The 17333-nt window shown below is 67.4% G+C and overlaps 2 protein-coding genes across 11 annotated transcripts in view; both read left to right on the top strand.

The window, feature by feature from the left end:
* The first annotated feature begins 5152 nt into the window (after positions 1–5152).
* RPL38 (ribosomal protein L38) lies at positions 5153–11611 on the top strand. Of its 10 annotated transcripts, none has more exons than XM_070060367.1 (6): positions 5153–5228; positions 7088–7210; positions 9695–9796; positions 9926–9952; positions 11049–11171; positions 11275–11611. In XM_070060367.1, the coding sequence occupies exons 2-6, from the start codon at positions 7191–7193 to the stop codon at positions 11405–11407; spliced, it is 405 nt and encodes a 134-aa protein (XP_069916468.1). In that variant the 5' UTR covers positions 5153–5228; positions 7088–7190; the 3' UTR covers positions 11408–11611. The 10 variants fall into 10 exon arrangements, with proteins under 10 accessions (XP_069916468.1, XP_069916473.1, XP_069916469.1 ...); XM_070060372.1 differs by lacking the exon at positions 7088–7210 and adding an exon at positions 10030–10090 and having other exon boundaries at positions 5213–5228; positions 9695–9761; positions 11275–11341; XM_070060368.1 differs by lacking the exon at positions 5153–5228 and adding an exon at positions 6191–6725.
* Positions 11612–14634: 3023 nt separating this feature from the next.
* The window catches only part of TTYH2 (tweety family member 2), a 31021-nt gene continuing 28322 nt past the window's right edge, over positions 14635–17333 (top strand). The window contains exon 1 of the mRNA XM_051830959.2: positions 14635–14849. Coding sequence (XP_051686919.2) covers positions 14721–14849 — 129 coding nt within the window. The 5' untranslated portion in view covers positions 14635–14720. The remainder of the gene's footprint in view (positions 14850–17333) is intronic.

Genomic DNA, 17333 nt, shown 5'->3' with positions numbered 1-17333 from the left:
GCTCCTGAGTTTGGCCTGGCCCAGCCCTGGCTGTTGTGGGTATTTAAAGAGTGAACCAGCAGATGGAAGTCCTCTCCCTCTATCTCTCAAATAAATGCATAAAAACTAAGAGCATGAATGTGCCCAAGAAGACTTGGTTAGCTCAGGATTCCTCAGGCTCCGGGTCACTGATTGACATTTTGGGGCCCATTGTTCTTTGTTGTGGGGGCGCCTGTGCATCCCGGGGGCGGGGCAGCAGGTGTGGCCTCTACCTGAGCTCTAACAAAACTCCTCCCTCCCCCAGATCCACTGGGTCAGCTGCGATGACCAACAGAAGTAGCTAGAAGGGGCCTGTGGAGGCGTCAGTGGAGCTGGGCAGAGACTGGCCTAGACTGCCTAGAGGCAGGGGTGAGGTTCAGCCCAGGAGGGCCAGCAGGACTCGGCACCCGTCAGCCACTCCAGCAACCTGCTGGGACCCTGGGAAGTTGCAGGGCTGGACCCGGGCAGGCAGGGTGTGCGGGAGCAGGTGCCAAGCCCAAGGCAGGCTTTGGTAAGAACGGACGCCCCAGAGGCGTTGTTTGCCAAGATCGGATTTCAAGTAAGATGACTAGCGCTGTCTCTGGAATCCACGGCCGCACAGAGGCCACGCGTCACTGGGGGGAGGGGGGCGCAATGCTGCCCAGACTGGAGAAGTCGCCCTGTGGTCATGCCGTCCCAGGGTATCCGCTGCGGGCATTGACGAGGGGAAGTCCACGGTTCCCAGTGGCTCCGTCTTGGGTTCTGAGTCTCTGTCTCCTCGTCACATCTCCAGAGTCGGGATCCCAGCCCCACCTCCCAGCTTCAGAAACCAGGCAGGGGGCTGGACCCAAGCCAGCGAGTCCGGGCGTCTGACTTTCTGCATGAATTTTTAAAAATTTTTATTTAGAGGGCAGAGAGGAGGGAGGGAGGGAGGGAGAAAGAGAGAGAGGGAGAGAGAGAGAGAGAGATCTTCATCTGCTGGTTCACTCCCCCAAATACCTGCAACAGCTGGGCTGAGCCAGTCTCCAGCAGGGAGCCCAGAACTCCAGCCAAGTCTCCTGTATGTGTGGCAGGGACCCCAGTGACCTGGGGAAGCAGGGAGAGAGGAAGGGACAGGAGCTCAGGACGGTGATGCCCAAGCCACAGGCACCGCCAAGTCCCATCAGCCTCTGAGCTGATTCAAGGTGGCTGCAGACCGGGCACACCCACCCCTCCTCCTGCAGCCGGGCCTCCAGCCCCACCCTGTTCCAGGTGGTTAAGACACTGTTGGAAGGCCCACATCCCAGATCTGAGCGCCCAATGCCAGCTTCCTGCCAAAGCAAATCCTGGGAGTCGGCAGGTGATGGCTCAAGTACACGGGTCCCTGTGCCTCATGTGTGATTCCTGGATGGAATTCTGGGCTTCTGGCTTCTGACTGGGCCAGTCTTGGCTGTTGCAGGCTTTTGGGAGTAAACCAAAAGCGCTCTCTCTCTCTCCCCTCCCCCTCCCTCTTCCCCTCCCTCTCCCTTTCAAATAAGTAAAATTAATTTTTGCTGCTTAGCTCTCAAGTCTAATATGGCTGCTCCAGCTCCAGCCATCACCCCCATGGTCCAACCAGTAAGAATGAGGAAGGGAAGAAGAGCATTCCCTCTCTCTTTATACGACTTCTCCTTTCACCCCATTGGCTAAAACATAGTCACATGAGTATAAATAGCTGCAAAGAATGCTGGGATATGTAGTTTCGTTCTGGAGAGCCCTGCACGATGGGAGAATGAGGGCGTGGGTGTGGGGTTTCTAATTTGCCCATCTGTGCTGTGTGTGCCACCCAGGGATAGGCTGTTTCTCTTGTGCTCAGATCTTCGCCCTTCAGCCCATAGCCTGCTCATGCTTCCAGAGCCATCGATCGCTTCACAAATGCATTATTCATGCATTCCTTCCCACACCGCTCTCGCTTCTCATTTACCCACGGTTCATGCAGCCACTGGCTCACCGCTCAGAAATTCTCTTCCAGTGTCTAGCACCATGCTGGGCACACGGTCGGCATTCGGGCCAGAGGGAGAGTGACACAGCCCCTGCTCTCCAGTCGCTCACAGACGCAGGGAAGACAGCCGAGGACACGCAGCGTGTTAGCACAGTGGGGCGGATGCACGAGAGCGTGCGAACACGGGGGACCCCGACCCACACACAGCCAGGTGTCCAAGGGGAGCCGGGTCCCCTGTGAGTACTGGAAACGCAGCCCTCGGGTAGGGGCAGGGAGGAAAGCCCATTGCAGCCCAGGACAGAGCTGTCTCTGTCCATGGTGCTGACCCAAGGGCCCGCCGGGAGCCCGGCCTGATGCCCAGTGGGCCACTCTGGGCTGGCACACAGGTGTGGGCAGGTGTGATGGCTGTGCTGTGGCTTTTAGCTCCATGTTTCATTGTCGTAACGACCTTCCTGTTTCCCCGCTCAGTCTCGCTTGTCAGTCAGTGACCATTAAGTTCCTCATTAGCAAGTGAGATTCGGATGAGCTCATTAAGATGAGGGATGACCCTGCAGCGCGGCTGGCTGGAGAGAGTGAGGACCCGTCTTCCCCCTCTGCATTAGAAAACAAGCCACCGCCCCCCGTCACACAGCCTCTCCTGGTCTACAGCAGGCACAGGCCCAGGGGGTTATCCAGGGGACAACAGAACAAGCAACAGCACCGCCGCCGAACACACAGACGCCCAATGCCGCCCGCCTGGGGCCTGGGCTTTGCCACTTCATATTAAAGCTTAAAGTCCCGGGGCTGGCTCTGTGGCACAGCGGGTAAAGCCACCACCTGTGATGCCGGCATCCCGTATGTGCGGCCGGTTCAATTCCCAGCTGCTCCACTTCCAACCCAGCTTCTTGCTAATGCACCTGGGAAAGCAGCAGAGGACGGCCCAAGTGCTCGGGCCCCTGAACTCAAGTGGGAGACCTGGAAGAAGCTCCTGGCTCCTGGCTTCAGCCAGACTCAGTCCCAGCCATCGCAGCCATTTGGGGAGTGAATCAGTAGATGGAAGATCCCTCTCTCTCTCCCTCCGTCCCTCCCTCCCTCTGTAACTCTGCCTTTCAAGTAAATAAAAATAAATAAAAACAAAGACCAGCGACATGACGCTGGGCATGCTGGAACTGGCTTGCTCCACACTCGAAAGCTGGCCAGACAATGACGTCACACTGACAGCTGAGAACAGCCTGGGGGGCCGGGGGGGGCGTTCACACCGCAGGAGTCAGCCAATGCTGCAGGTCGGACCTTCTCTTCTCTAGCAGTGGGCAGTTGGATTGTGAGCGCTGCAGCACCCCCCCCCCCCGTCCTGTGCACGCCACGCCCCTGCCCGCTCCCCTCCCGCTGCTGCGAGGTCCCTGCTCTGGCTTTGAGAAAGCCCAGGCAGCTGTCCCTGCCCGGCCCGGCCTCCTCTCACTCTTGTGCCTTAGCCCACTGGGCTCTGCTTGTGGAGAGCAGCGCAAGCCAGCTGCAGAAAAGGGACAGGGCAGCGGGCAGAGCCGGCCGCTCTCACGGGGGCTCTGAGCCAGCGCTGCTGTCCCGCTGGGGCCTCCCGGCCTCCGACTTCCACCTGCACCCACCCTCGAGGCGACCCCCACGCAGGCATCCTCCACGCAAGCGTCCCCATCAAGCGTCCCCATCAAGCGTCCCCCACGCAAGCGTCCCCCATCAAGCGTCCCTTGCCCTGCGGCTCCCGGAGGTCCCAGGCCCGTCAGCCACTCAGGGAGTCTTTGTTTTTTTGTTTGTTTGTTTGTTGGTCGGTTTGTTTGTTTTTTTGACAGACAGAATTAGAGAGAGAGAAAGACGGAGAGAAAGGTCTTCCGTCCATTGGTTCACCCCCCAAATGGCTGTTATGGCCAGCGCACTGTGCTGATCCGAAGCCAGGAGCCAGGTGCTTCTCCTGGTCTCCCATGGGGTGCAGGGCCCAAGCACCTGGGCCATCCTCCACTGCACTCCCGGGCCACAGCAGAGAGCTGGCCTGGAAGAGGAGCAACCGGGACAGAACCGGCGCCCCAACTGGGACTAGAACCCGGTGTGCCGGCGCCATAGGCGGATCCCAGCTTCAAAGTCAGGATTCTCCCAGGCTGTCCAGCTTTCTGCAGCTGGGGGCGGGGCCACTGGGCCATGGGGTGGGGCCACAGGGCCATGGGGTGGGGCTACAGGGTCAGGCGCTGCAGGGCTGGCTCTGACAAGCACAGGGGCAGAGCTGCAGAAACGGGCCCATCTCCCTGGGCACACAGCGCCCCCACGAGGGCAGGGGACAGGTCGGCTGACCCGTGGATCCCCGTCCCAGCACGCAGGCAGGCTGGAGGAGTCTCTCTGGCTGCGTTGCCTCCGGGCCCTGGCCTTGCTGTCAACAACACGCGGCCCAGCCGGGCCCTGGAGAGCGTTCGAGCCTCAGCCTAGAGGGTCCTGGTCCTTCTCTCGCTTGCTGGGTGACCCTGGACAAGTCCCCGCACCTCTCGGAGCCCCCGGGGCCACCTCTCTACCTTGGCTGACGCAGGGCTGCTGGCAGCACGGCGGCAGGCGACCACTGTGGCACAGCCGGCACAGGCGGGCGCCCAGTGAGCTGCTGGCTTTCGTCCCCGTTCTACCCCCGCCCCCCGCCCCCCGCCCGCCCCCTGCAGCTTCCACTGGGTCAGCCCCACACACGGACCCTCTTCCAACTGCACCCAGGCCCTGTTCTTAGAGGGTTAAACCCAACAGCAAGGCCATGGCCACAGCCGGGGCCAAGGACTTCATCTGCTCTAATTGACAGGAACACCTGTCCTGCTCCAGGTATGGCGGCCCCGGCAGGAGCAAGGGGCTGGACCCTCCACCCGCCCTGCAGGAGCCCCCAGCAAGGCCACCTCTTTCCAGCCCCCGCCAAGGGGAAGTGGGACAGCACAGTGGGAATGCCCCCCCCCCTTGCCTGCCCAGGAGCTCAAGACAGGGGGTCGGGAGAGACAGGGGCAGAGCCCAGTGGGGGGGTGTGGGGGGAGGGGAGGGGCTAGGCAGCCATGCCCCCTGCAGAGATGCCCCTCCCCCAGACGTAGCCTGCAGGAGGCTGCTCAGAACTGTGTCAGTCTGCAGTCTTTCTCCTCTTTAGATTCCCGAGTCGCCGCTCCCTCCCCCAAGTCTGGCTTCTCCCTGTCTGCGTGCGCACGCGCTCCAATCAGGTGGGTGCCCGCACACAGCCCGAGGACCCCGGAGCCCCTGCCTGCCGGCGTCTCTCTAATCTCTCCGCCCCGGGAGGCACCGCAGCTCTGCGGTAATTGCTTTTGGAAACGCGGTCACGGGTTTAATTGGTAGAACTTGTCCGGGGCGATGCAATACCAGGAAGCAACCTCGGGCCGACATGTCCCTTGGGACGCTGGGGTGGGCGTGTGGCTGTGCCGGCGGCAGCTCCACCTGTGCCTGGGCCGTGCAAACCACCGTGTCACCAACAGGAGCTGGGTGTGGGGAGGGGGCGGGAGGCCCTGAAGGGCTGGTGGGAGGCTTGGGTGGAGCGAGGGGAGCCAGCCTGAGCCCCGGGACCTTGAAGGAGGGAGACACGCTGCTGCACCCCCAAGAAGGTCCCCCATGGACCCGCTGGGTTCAGCCACCGGGGAGGGAGGAAGACGGTGAGGGGCTCCCGCCCGCCTGGGCTGAAGGTCTCTGGCCCCACCCCAACCCCTCAGGACATCCCCCCAAGGCGGTCTGGTTGTCGGGGTTCCCCGGGGCTCTGTATTCTCACTGCTGGCTTCTGCACCTGCACAAACATTAGGAAAAGTGGCCCCAGACCACCAGGGGGCGCTGTGCAGGTGAGGGGGCGGGGCCTGGGGGAAGCAGACTCCCCGGGGTGCGCAGCCGGCTCTGGGCTTCTCCTCTGTTGACTCCCAAGCCCCTGTTCTGGGGAGATGGACCCTGTGTGTGGGGACGGGAGACGGGGGTTGGGGGCGGACCCTGACCCTCAGCCCCTGTCCCTCCTGGAGTCTCCGTACCAGCCAGCCAGCCCTGGAGGACACATGGGGGGTGGGGGGAGGGGGCTCGCCAGTCAGGGGACCCAGCCTTTGGGGACCAGGGCTCCCCTGGGGGCAGACAGCAGGGAGCAAAGAGCCACCCCCCCATAGAGGTCCCACCTGCCTGAGCCAAAGTCCACCCCACCCACCACCCACCGTCCCACGCACACAGCCCTAGGCTATGAGGTCACCACCGCTCTCCCCCTGCCCCTCATCAACCCCAGCCAGGCAGGAGGCCGCCGCACCTCGCCCTGCCTGGGAGAGACAAGCCCCCAGCCCGGGACTCCACATCAGCCCGCGACCCATCAGACACCACTGCCCACGTCTGCGCCCCGTGATGGATGGACTTTAATCTCCCGGGTCCCCACTCCGCCTGCGGCGGCCTGTCGGGTGTTGGCTCCCCGGCCCCTCCGCCCCTCTCGCCGTCCTGGATTTTAATTCGGAGCATCTGTCTGGGCACCCCGCAGTGGGGACGCCTGCCATCCGGGCGCACTCCGCCGCTGACAGCTCCATTGATTTCCCCCGCGCGCTGCGCAAGGCGAGAAAGACTCAAGGCGATCGCGGGGCCGGACGCCCGCTCGCCCCTTCCCGGCTCCCCCGCGTGTCCCCGCGCCCCGGCTCCCGCTGATGTGTGTGTGTGTGGGGGGGTGCTTGTCCCCTCCGCGCACGACGGATCCTCTTCCACCCAGATCTCTGCACCGCCGCGGACGCGGGCTCATCCGGCCTTTTTACTGAGCGGGTTGGACACGGAGGACGCGGCTCTTGGGGTGAAAGGGGCCGGGGGGCGTGGGGAGGGGGGAGCAGGGGCCCGAAGGCGCTGTGATCGGAGCCCCCAGGGAGGAGACGGCCGGGGCTTCCCAGGGCAGCCGTGGCGCCCGCCCAGCCCTCCCCCTGCCCCTCTCCTCCAAACCTGCTGCAGCCAATTAACAGCCCCAGAGCCAGCCGCTGCGCTAAGCACTCCCCCACCCCGCATCCTCTGTTTCTCATCCCCGCCCCCCGCCCCCAGCCTGGCTGCTGGCAGGGGCCAGTGCGTCTTCCTCCGGAAACACCGGGCTCGGAGACCTCTGGGGGCGCATTCCAGGCCCCTCAGCCCAGCACCGAATTGGAATCTAGGACCCCTTGTGTGCAGGAACGGTTCCGGTCACCGTGCCTCCTCCGGGAAGGCCACCTTGATTGATGCCACGAGACCTGCCCCGTTCCTTCGGCCTCCAGGACCCTGAAATACCCCGGCCATGGGCACAGAACAGCCCAGGTGGGCGCGGGGGCAGCGGGCAGACGTCACTGGGGACACCCACCCACCCCCCCAGGTCACAGTGCCTGCCCGGCCTCTGACTCCAGCGCTCTGCTAACGCCCGGTGAGGCCATCCCCAAGAGGGGGGCTCACCTCACGGCACTCTCGCGCGTGGGGGGACACCGCACGAAGCCTCAGGCTGCGGGCCCGAGTGCGGCGCCCCCTCGCGGCGACTGCGGGCACTGCATCGGGGCCGCCTCGCGCAGTGCCAAGGACCCGGGGAGGGTCTTCACAGCGGCCCCCTGGGGATCCGCACACGCACGCGAAGCCTCTTGTGAGCGAAGCGGGAGACGCTGCAGGCCCGCATTGGGCGTTACTGAGGCCTTGGGGACTGCAGCCCAACCCGCCAGCCTCGCCTCCCCGTCCCTAGACCCCAGACCCCACCCCCGTCACTTGCTCGCGACCCTCCCTCCCTCTTGCCGCCCTGTTCCCTGGCAAACTCCTCGGCCCGCACAGAGACCGCTCGGCGAGTTACCTCCTCCAGGAAGCCCTCCAGGGTCCCCTCAGGACAGAGCTCCCCTTCCTGTCCCCCGCCCCCACACCAGGCCCTTGCTGTCCGCACAATGTTAACCCCAGGAGGAAAGTCCCCGTGTCCTTGCTGTGCCCCGCACGACCATCCTGACCCTGTCCTCCTTCCCCCACGCCTTCTACAAGCTGCAGAGAGAAACCCCGATCGCTGGGCTCCCCGGGCGCCCCACCCCCACCTGCTGCCCTGAGAGGGGCAGAGAAGGGACAGGGCCGGACAGCGGTGGCCTGGGGCCAGCTCCCGCCTGTCCCAGAGGCCTGTCCCTCCTCTGGGACAGGGGCTGCAGCCCGCAGCTCACGCCAGGGCCTCACAGCCGCGCCCAAGGCAGGCAGCCGGCTCCACCCTGCTGGCCTCTGCCTCCCTGCCTCCCGCAGGGCCGGGGTGGCCTCTGGTGGCACAGGACCCTCGGCGCCGCCCCCGGGTGGCTCTGGCCGCCTGGTCTCCCCTGGTCTCCCCTTTGGGAGCTGCGGGGAGAGCTCGGCCCTGGTGCTGCGGCTCCCTGAGCGAGGGGACTCAGGGGGCCCACGTCCACCCCCCCCCCCGGCCCTCCCCATGGGGGCGCGGCTCCGCCTCCTGGCCCCACCCCCACCCTGCTGGCCTCGCCATGGGAAGGGACAGCAGGGGGCACCTGCTGTGCGCCGGGCTCTGCTTTGGGTGCCAAGAGCCCTCACTCCGACAGCCTGTCCGTCCGCCTGTCTACCTGTCTACCTGCCTGTCCGCCTGTCCGCCCACCTGTCTGTCCGTCTACCTGTCTGTCCACCTGTCCATCCGCCTGTCTGTCTGCCTGTCTGTCCATCCGTCCACCCCTCTGGGACGCAGCGACGCCTGCAAGGTGAAGGTGCCGCTTGCTCTGGGAGAGGGGCCGTGGGGTGGAACAGCCCGGAACAGCCTGGGCCTGCAGTGGGGGACCTGGGGGGGGACCTGGCCGGCTCAGGGCCACAGCAGCCACGGTGCCCGGCTTAGGCCCCACCCTTTCCCAGCCAAATCCACTACCAGGGCTGGAACCCAGACAGAGGTGCGGGTGAGGGAGGTGGGGTCCGCACTCCCCGCCTCGCGGCCACCCCGGCCAGGGGCTCAGCCAACGGAAGGAAGGGGCGAGGCCAAGGTCACAGCTCCCTCTCCTCTAGGGCAAGTTCAGGACCCTCTGGTGCGTGGCTATAAACCTGGTAGGGGGACAAACACGACAAAACGTGGACATTTGTCGAGGGGCTGGAAATGAAACCGAAGTGTGGGAGAGAGAATCGGGATCGTCCAGGTCCCCTGGGGCCTTGAGAGCCAGAGCAGCAGGTGCAGGGGTGGAGGCAGGGGGAGCCCCAGGGCTGTCCCCCGGCCCCCAGCATCACCAGGGGCCCAAGCTCCCATCAGCAGGCTCACCGGCCAGAGAGGGACAGACGCTCAGTGAGAACTCCGTGTGGGTGCCCTGGGCACAGGTCCTGGTGAGTCCCAGACAAAGCCCAGAGCCACTCGGGACACCCACAGGCTGTCCCAGGGGGCCTGGTCCAAGTCGGCTCAGTGTTCCTGCCGATGGCCCCCTGGGGGGGCAGCGTGGGCCCCCGCCAGCCCCATGGGAGACCCGGATGCAGTTCCAGAGCCCCTGGCTTCTATGCCCCCCGCCCTGGCTGGTGTGGGCCCCTGGGCAGTGAACCAGAGGAGAAAAGGCCTGTGTGTCTCTGCCTGTCCCATAAATAAACAGCAAAGCCAAGCCGGGGTTGCGAGCTGCAGAGTAAGAAGGGGAGAGATGAGAGGCGCTGGGAAGAGGATGTGGGGGGAGAGGGGAGGAGGGGAGGAGGGGGGGGGCGTTCCATCTAGAGCTGCACTACTAAGGTAGACCAGCAGGTGGCAGGGCCGCGGAAAGGGTCAGGGCAACGCCTAGATGGCTTTTGGCCCTTTGAAGCCACCGTACCCGGTTTCCTCCGTAGGGCGGGCTTAACTGCCCGGAAACGGAAGTCTGGCTCCTTTCCGCCTCTCTCCCTTCTCGCTGCTGCCGTGAGTCGCTTCCCGGCGGTGTTCGGGCGAAGTGGGTAATCCGGGCTAATCCGCGGCCGCGTTTCTTCTGGGGCCCCCGGGCTCGCGTGGCGCGTGCGGGGTGGGGGCGGGGAGTGTGGCGGCGCGGGCGGTCGGGCGGGGCAGTGACGGCGCTCTGTCCGCAGGTGCTGGTCCGCGGCCTGGTCGCCATGGTGAGTACGCCCCGCTGGCCCTGCCCCGGGGGCTCCGGGCCGCGAGGGCGCGCGCCGACCCCTGTCCTGTGTTTCAGCCCCGGAAAATCGAGGAGATCAAGGACTTCCTGCTCACGGCCCGGCGGAAGGATGCCAAGTGTGGGTGGCCGCGCGGGCGCGTCGCGGGCGGGAGAGGGACGCGGGCGGCGCGGGCTCGGGGGCCGTGGAATCACGTGTCTGAAAGAACAGCAGCGAGGAGGAGAGGGAGAGGTCTCCCATCCGCTGTCCGCTCCCACGCGGGTGCAGGGCCCAAGCACTGGGGCCAGCCTCCACTGCCCTCCCGGGCCCAGCAGGGAGCGGGATGGGAAGTGGAGCAGCCGGGACTCGAACCGGCGCCCACGCGGCTGCAGGCCCCCAGGTGTCCTCTCAGCCCGCCGGCGTCGAGGGCGCTGAGCTGCTGTCCGCGGACTGACCGACCGAGGCTCTGAGCCCCGGCCCCTGCGCCCGCGAGGTGGGCGGGGGTGGACCTGCTGCGCCTGCAGGGTGGGCGTTCGGGGGTCGGCGCTGGCGTCAGGGACCGAGCAGAGCCACGGAGCCGCGATCAGCCCTCGGCCGCCTGCTGCTGCGTGACCCTGGCCGGGCGGGGCAGGTTCCTCCCGCAGACCCAGGTGGCCGCGGCCGGCCGCGCGCTCGGTGTCCGGCTGTCGGCTCGGTGTCCACGCTGCGCTGCTGGGCGTGAGCTCCGCTGAGCCGAGGTCCTGGACGCGGCAGCCGTGGCGCTGGGGGAGGGGGCGCACTGGGGACCCTGCCCCGTGGGGAGCCTGGGGGGAGCCCCGCCTCTGGGGCCCCGCGCCCACACGGGCTCCTGGCTGGCCCCGCTGCTGGGGGCGTGGAGGAGCGGGCCCGCAGGGAGACCTCATAACCGGGCCTGGGCTCTGTGCGGATCTGGGAAGGCCCGGCGTGTGCGCCTCCAGGGGCGGGTCCTGGGCCGTGCCGTCTTCGGTGCTGGGGGGCGGCCGCCTGGCCTGGTCGCTGGCCGACAGTGGAGTCGCCCAGCACCGCCCGCAGGGTTGGCTGAGACGCCCGGCGTCCCGGTGACTCTGCGGACCCCTCACAGCCGTCAAGATCAAGAAGAACAAGGACAACGTGAAGTTCAAGGTGCGCTGCAGCCGCTACCTCTACACGCTGGTCATCACGGACAAGGAGAAGGCCGAGAAGCTGAAGCAGTCCCTGCCCCCAGGTGCGCGCAGCCCGCGGGCCGCCCCTCCCCCGCCCCCGCGGCTCCGGGCCGCCCCTCCCCCACCCCGGCGGCTCCGCACGCCTGACCCCCGCTCTCCCCCCAGGCCTGGCCGTGAAGGAGCTGAAATGAACCGGAGAAGCGGCTGGAACTGCATTAAAGTGTTAAAGTGCTCCCCGACTCCTGTCCCTGTCCTTGTCCCTGCGAGGGCGGGAGGGGTGGGGCCCGGTGGCCTCTGAGGACAAGCACACGCCGTGGGGGGGCTGCGGCTCCCTTGCCTGCCCTGGGGGCGGGCAGTTCGGGTGGGCTTGGCAGGGCCCTAGCAGGAACGTCCTTGCGCCCTGTGACGGCGGCGGAGCCGGCGTAGGAGGGACGCTGGGGCCTGTGTGAGATCGGCCCCAGGCTCGGGCGTTCACTGTTGTCACCGTCCTGCTGGGGGGGGGGGGGGGTGCTCGGCTTCATGTAGCGGTAGCCGGGCACAGAGACTGACGGGCAGGCACAGTGAAGCCCTGGCCGAGCGGGTGCCCACAGCCGCCGGCTTTCGGAAGTGCAGGGGCTCTGAGGCGCTGCTGCCGCCTTGTCATTGGGTGGTTCTGGGGTGCACACCGGACGGGGGTGTCACGTCGGGCCTGTTGACGGGCTTGGGGCTCGTGGAGGCAGCCGGGTTCTCGGGGGCTCACCCCCTGCCAGCTCTGGGTCGATGATTGCAGCTAACGAAGATGGGGTTTAAAACTGCAAGGCGGGGGCCGGCGCTGTGGCAGAGCGGGTAAAGCTGCCACCTGCAGTGCCGGCATCCCACATGGGCGCCTGTTCGAGTCCCGGCTGCTCCACTTCGGATCCAGCTCTCTGCTGTGGCCTGGGAAAGCAGTGGAAGATGGCCCAAGTCTGGGCCCCTGCACCCACATGGGAGACCCGGAAGAGGCTCCTGGCTCCTGGCTCCGGATCAGTTTAGCTGTGGCCATTTGGGGAGTGAGCCAGCGGATGGAAGATTCATTTTCTCTCTCTTTTTCTCTCTTTCTCTTTCTCTCTGCCTCTGCCTTCCAAATAAATTAATCTTTAGAAAAAAAAAAAGCCTGCAGGGTCCCACATGCGCTAGGAGAAGCTGTGGAGGGGGAGACCTTCCAGCGCCCCAGCAGTCCTGTGCCTGCTGCTCAGGGGCCGCGCCCGCACCCGGTCTAGCAGGGGCGGGATCCTGGCTCTGCTGCAGGGTCTGAGCATTGCCTGCCCCGTGGGAAACAGCCGGGTTGAGGCGGCGTCGGTGTGTTCCTAAGACACAACCTGCCGGGAGGATGGCCGTGGATGCGGTTCATGTCCGGACGGGCCACAAGGTGGCGCCACGCTACAAGCAGTCACCAGGACTGGTATGGCTGTGGGCTAAAGTGCCTTCTGGTCTGTAAGAGCCCGAGTTCATGGTTGTTACCCGCTCTGCTTCTAAACGGGCCGTAGAGTGGTCGGTGACGTCTTAGCACAAGCAGATCATCACTGTTAAGGACCCGAGGGAGTTGTGCCTGGTCCTGTTTCCAGGAGAGGCGTGGGTGGGCGCGGGGGGCTGCTCTGGCTTCCACATGCCCAGGTGTGGCCGCTCCGGCCGTAAGCCGTCCTTGTCCACAGCATAGTCCAGGCTCACCCCAGCTCCTAGGACGTGAGCTCTGCGGGGCCTGCCTGGAGGAGGCAGCCTTTGCCGCAGGGCTTCCGTTCTGGACGGTGCCTCGGGGTCACGTGGGGCTGACTCCTGGGGAGCCTCCAGGCACGGAGCCCTCCCCTGGGGGCACCTGGCCTCTCCCAGGATGCAGCAGGTCGCCACTGGGACAAGGCCTCTAGCTCCAGCAGACGGGACATCCAGTGGCGTCTGGCGGGGGTGGGGGGACCTCGTGACAGCAATGTGTGGCCATCACACAGGCTGGGGGCTGATGGGCGGCAGGAAAGGGCCCTGGGGTGTTGCTGCAGGTCAGCAGGGCCCCAGGCCAAGCTACCTCCCGCCTCTTCCTGTTTTTCCCCCTCTAAATAAAGGCACAGTTACTTCAAAGTGAGGTGATTTTTTTGCATCTCATCCACTGGTTCACTCCCCAAATGCCCACCACACTCAGGGTATTCCAGGCCCGAGCCAACAACCTGGAACTGCCCCAGGCCTCCCGTGTGGGTGGCAGGGGCCCAAGTCCTGGAGCCTCCAGGGTGCACAGGAGCAGGAAGCCAGGGGGACACCCACAGTGCTGGGCCAGGATGCAGCCCCACACCAGGTGCTGCGCCCTGAGCTAGACGACCACCCCTCAGTTCTCTGAGGCCCAGCGTGGGGACATGCACAGCGGCGGTGCCCGCTCCTGCAGGCTCCCTCCCCGGGCCCCGTGCCGCGCCTGCGGCCGGGATGCAGCCCACCAGCCCTTACCTGGCTAATGCCGATGCCTGCGCCCACCGCGAACCCAGCTCTCTTCCAGGCACGTGGCGGTGGGGGGGTTGGGGGGGGCTGTAATGAAGAGAGGCGCCTGACCTCGCCTGGGGACAGAAACGTGTGCACGCGTGCTTTCCCTAGGATGGAAGTGGGTAGAATTCATGGACCAAACCCCTGTGCAGAAGAGCGAGTGGTCCCCGGCCTCCTGCGCCCCCACGGGCCTCGACTCTCCGTGTGCACACGCGGAGGGCAGGGCGCGGCTCCGGGCGGACAGGCGCAGCGGCCACTGTGGTCTGGCCCCTGTCGGCCACGCGTGTTTGCGGTAGCTTCCGCCGGGTTTTACCTTCCCCCAAAGCGCGCTCCGAGGGTGCCCCTGACGGAACAGGTCCCCCCGCGACTGCGTGGGGCCGAGCGTCCCCCAGGGGCCTGGTTGTCCATCCCCTCCCACGCTCCTGCCTGCGGTCCCGCCCCCAGGCGCCCCCGTGCCCGCCTCCTCCCAAGGCGCCCCCGTGCCCCTCCCAGGCTCCCCAGACAGCTCGGGGGCCCCTTCCTCCAGGCGGCCAGCCCTGTCTTGCCCCCCCAGGAAGAACCCAGCGGCGTCCGGGCGCAGGGGAGCCGCGTCGCCCACGCCCAGGGCGCCCCAAGCCGCCTGTGTCACCGGGAATCCCCGGGAGAGGCGCCGCGTCCTCTCTCTCGGCGTCCCCAGGTGCACCGGGGGTGCTCAGGGGCCGCACGCACGCCCCGCGGCTGGGATGGCCCCTTCTGCCCTCGCAGCCCCGGCACCGGCCGGCCTCGCCTCTCCCGCCCCGTCCCGCAGACCCTGATGGAGGACAAGGCGACAAGACTTAGGAGACTTCTAGGGGCCCTTCGCACTTCTTCCAACTCTTTCTCCGGTCGGCCCAGGGCAGGCAGCCGGGCAGGGAGTGACCCGACCTCCGGGGTCAGGGCGGGCGCGTTCGGGGAGGCCAGGCGGGGGCGGGGCCAGGCGGGGGCGGGGCCCGGAGGGGTGGGGCCGAAGCCTGGAGGGGGCGGGGTGGGGCCGGAGGGGCGGGGCGGGGCAGGAGGGGCGGGACCGGAGGGCCGGGCCGGCCGGGCGCGCGTCCCGGGCCCCGCGGCGGCGTCGGCAGCGGCGGCCGCGGCGTGCGGGGCCGCACTCGGGCTGAGCCATGCCGGCGGCGCGAGTGGAGTACATCGCGCCCTGGTGGGTCGTGTGGCTGCACAGCGTCCCGCACGTGGGCCTGCGCCTGCAGCGGGTGGACAACACCTTCAACCCGCGCGACGAGACTTACCAGGAGGTGAGCCCGCGCGGCCCCCGGCCCGCCCTTCGCTCTCCAGACCCCGAGCCCGCGCTCTGCTCGCGCCCCTGGGCCCCTTCCCCTCTCCCCGCTCGGCCCGGGAACGTGGGGGGGAGGCCGAGCGCGGAGACCGCCCGCGGGGACGGGGGCGCCCCGAAGTTCTGCTCCTAAAGAGGTCCGGGCGCGTGGCCCGGCAGAAGTTCTCGCTGCAAGCGCTCGCGCCTCCGGGTCGGACCGTGCGTGCGGTGGGGGCGGCGCGGCGACCTCTGCCCGCGCGGCCTCTCCCGGGCTTGGCGGCGGCGGCGGCTCCCCCCGCGCCGCGGGGAAGGAGGGCGGGCTCGGAGCCGCCACGTCTCCCGCGGTGGTCGTGAGAGCGCACCCTGCCCCCTTCCGCGTGGCCCCGGCCCGCTCCGTCCCTGCGTCCCGCCGCCTCCGCCGCGGAGTCCTGGGCTGGCGGCTGCCCAGCTCGTCCTCACACTTCTGCCGGCCCCTCCCTCGGCCGTAGCCGGGGCGGGGGGCGCGCAGCCCGCTTGGGCCCCTGTGGTCCTGCTGAGCCATTTCCCTCTGTTGGGTGCAGGATTCAGGACCCCCAAGAGTGCTCCCACTTCGGGATCGGCCCCCTGGGGCCCCTGCCCGCAGTGTCCACTCGCTGTCCTGTCCAGGCAGGGGCCTCTGGACGCGGGAGAGTCAGCCTCAGCCTTTGTCCTGTGGGGCCGGGGAACCCTGACCTGAGCGCCAGGACAGTGACACAGGGAGTCTAATAATAACCCGAGGTGTCCATGCTGCCCCAGGCCCGGGCAGCGGGACCTCCTGCAGCTGCCCAGACCCTGCCCGGGGGCTCCTCCTCATCCCAGCCCCTCCCTGCCCCTGGAAGTCCGCCGCCTGGGGATGTCTCCAGGGGACCTTTCCGCTCCCTGGCGATGTTGAAAAGAGGCGGATGTGACGGCTGAGACAGCTGTGCTGACTTGTGTCCCATCCATCCGTCCCACACCGGGTCCCAGATCCTGCACGGGTCTTAACTGAGTGGGAGTAGGGAGCGCCAGGGCACTGCCACCCCAGGGGCCTGAGCCGCCCCTCCCACCCCGACAGGTGGCAGCAGAGCCAGAGGGACCCTCTCACAGCCCCTGCCCTCCTCCTCCTGGGTCTGGCTCGTGCTGGGTGTCCCATTCCCCCCCCCAGGGTCTGGCTCATGCTGGGTGTCCCATGCCCCCCCCCCAGGGCCTGGCTCGTGCTGGGTGTCCCATGCCCCCCCACAGGGTCTGGCTCGTGTTGGGTGTCCCATGCCCCCCCCACAGGGTCTGGCTTGTGCTGGGTGTCCCATGCCCCCCCCACAGGGTCTGGCTCGTGCTGGGTGTCCCATGCCCCCCCCACAGGGTCTGGCTCGTGCTGGGTGTCCCATGCCCCCCCACAGGGTCTGGCTCGTGCTGGGTGTCCCATGCCCCCCCCACAGGGTCTGGCTTGTGCTGGGTGTCCCATGCCCCCCCCACAGGGTCTGGCTCGTGCTGGGTGTCCCATGCCCCCCCCACAGGGTCTGGCTCGTGCTGGGTGTCCCATGCCCCCCCCCACAGGGTCTGGCTCGTGCTGGGTGTCCCATGCCCCCCCAACAGGGTCTGGCTCGTGCTGGGTGTCCCATGCCCCCCCCACAGGGCCTGGCTCGTGCTGGGTGTCCCATGCCCCCCCCCCACAGGGTCTGGCTCGTGCTGGGTGTCCCATGCCCCCCCCACAGGGTCTGGCTCGTGCTGGGTGTCCCATGCCCCCCCCCACAGGGTCTGGCTTGTGCTGGGTGTCCCATGCCCCCCCCACAGGGTCTGGCTCGTGCTGGGTGTCCCATGCCCCCCCCACAGGGTCTGGCTCGTGCTGGGTGTCCCATGCCCCCCCCCACAGGGTCTGGCTCGTGCTGGGTGTCCCATGCCCCCCCCACAGGGTCTGGCTCGTGCTGGGTGTCCCATGCCCCCCCCACAGGGTCTGGCTCGTGCTGGGTGTCCCATGCCCCCCCACAGGGTCTGGCTCGTGCTGGGTGTCCCATGCCCCCCCCACAGGGTCTGGCTTGTGCTGGGTGTCCCATGCCCCCCCCACAGGGTCTGGCTCGTGCTGGGTGTCCCATGCCCCCCCCACAGGGTCTGGCTCGTGCTGGGTGTCCCATGCCCCCCCCACAGGGTCTGGCTCGTGCTGGGTGTCCCATGCCCCCCCAACAGGGTCTGGCTCGTGCTGGGTGTCCCATGCCCCCCCCACAGGGCCTGGCTCGTGCTGGGTGTCCCATGCCCCCCCCCCACAGGGTCTGGCTCGTGCTGGGTGTCCCATGCCCCCCCCACAGGGTCTGGCTCGTGCTGGGTGTCCCATGCCCCCCCACAGGGTCTGGCTCGTGCTGGGTGTCCCATGCCCCCCCGACAGGGTCTGCCTCATGCTGGGTGTCCCATGCACCCCCACCCCCAGGGTGTCTTTCCCCACACCTGGCCCTGCCGGTGGAGGGGGTCAGAGCGCTGA

Source organism: Oryctolagus cuniculus, chromosome 17 (assembly GCF_964237555.1).
Source record: "Oryctolagus cuniculus chromosome 17, mOryCun1.1, whole genome shotgun sequence".
Taxonomy (NCBI): Eukaryota; Metazoa; Chordata; class Mammalia; order Lagomorpha; family Leporidae; genus Oryctolagus; species Oryctolagus cuniculus.
This window is presented reverse-complemented; position numbering and strand designations above follow the sequence as displayed.

Coding starts and splice junctions, on each gene's coding strand:
- RPL38 (XM_070060364.1), top strand. CDS start 8,380: ATGGGAAGGGACAGCAGGGGGCACCTGCTGTGCGCCGGGCTCTGCTTT. Junction 9,953..10,029: donor TCCGCGGCCTGGTCGCCATG/GTGAGTACGCCC, acceptor CCTGTGTTTCAG/CCCCGGAAAATCGAGGAGAT. Junction 10,091..11,048: donor CCGGCGGAAGGATGCCAAGT/GTGGGTGGCCGC, acceptor GACCCCTCACAG/CCGTCAAGATCAAGAAGAAC.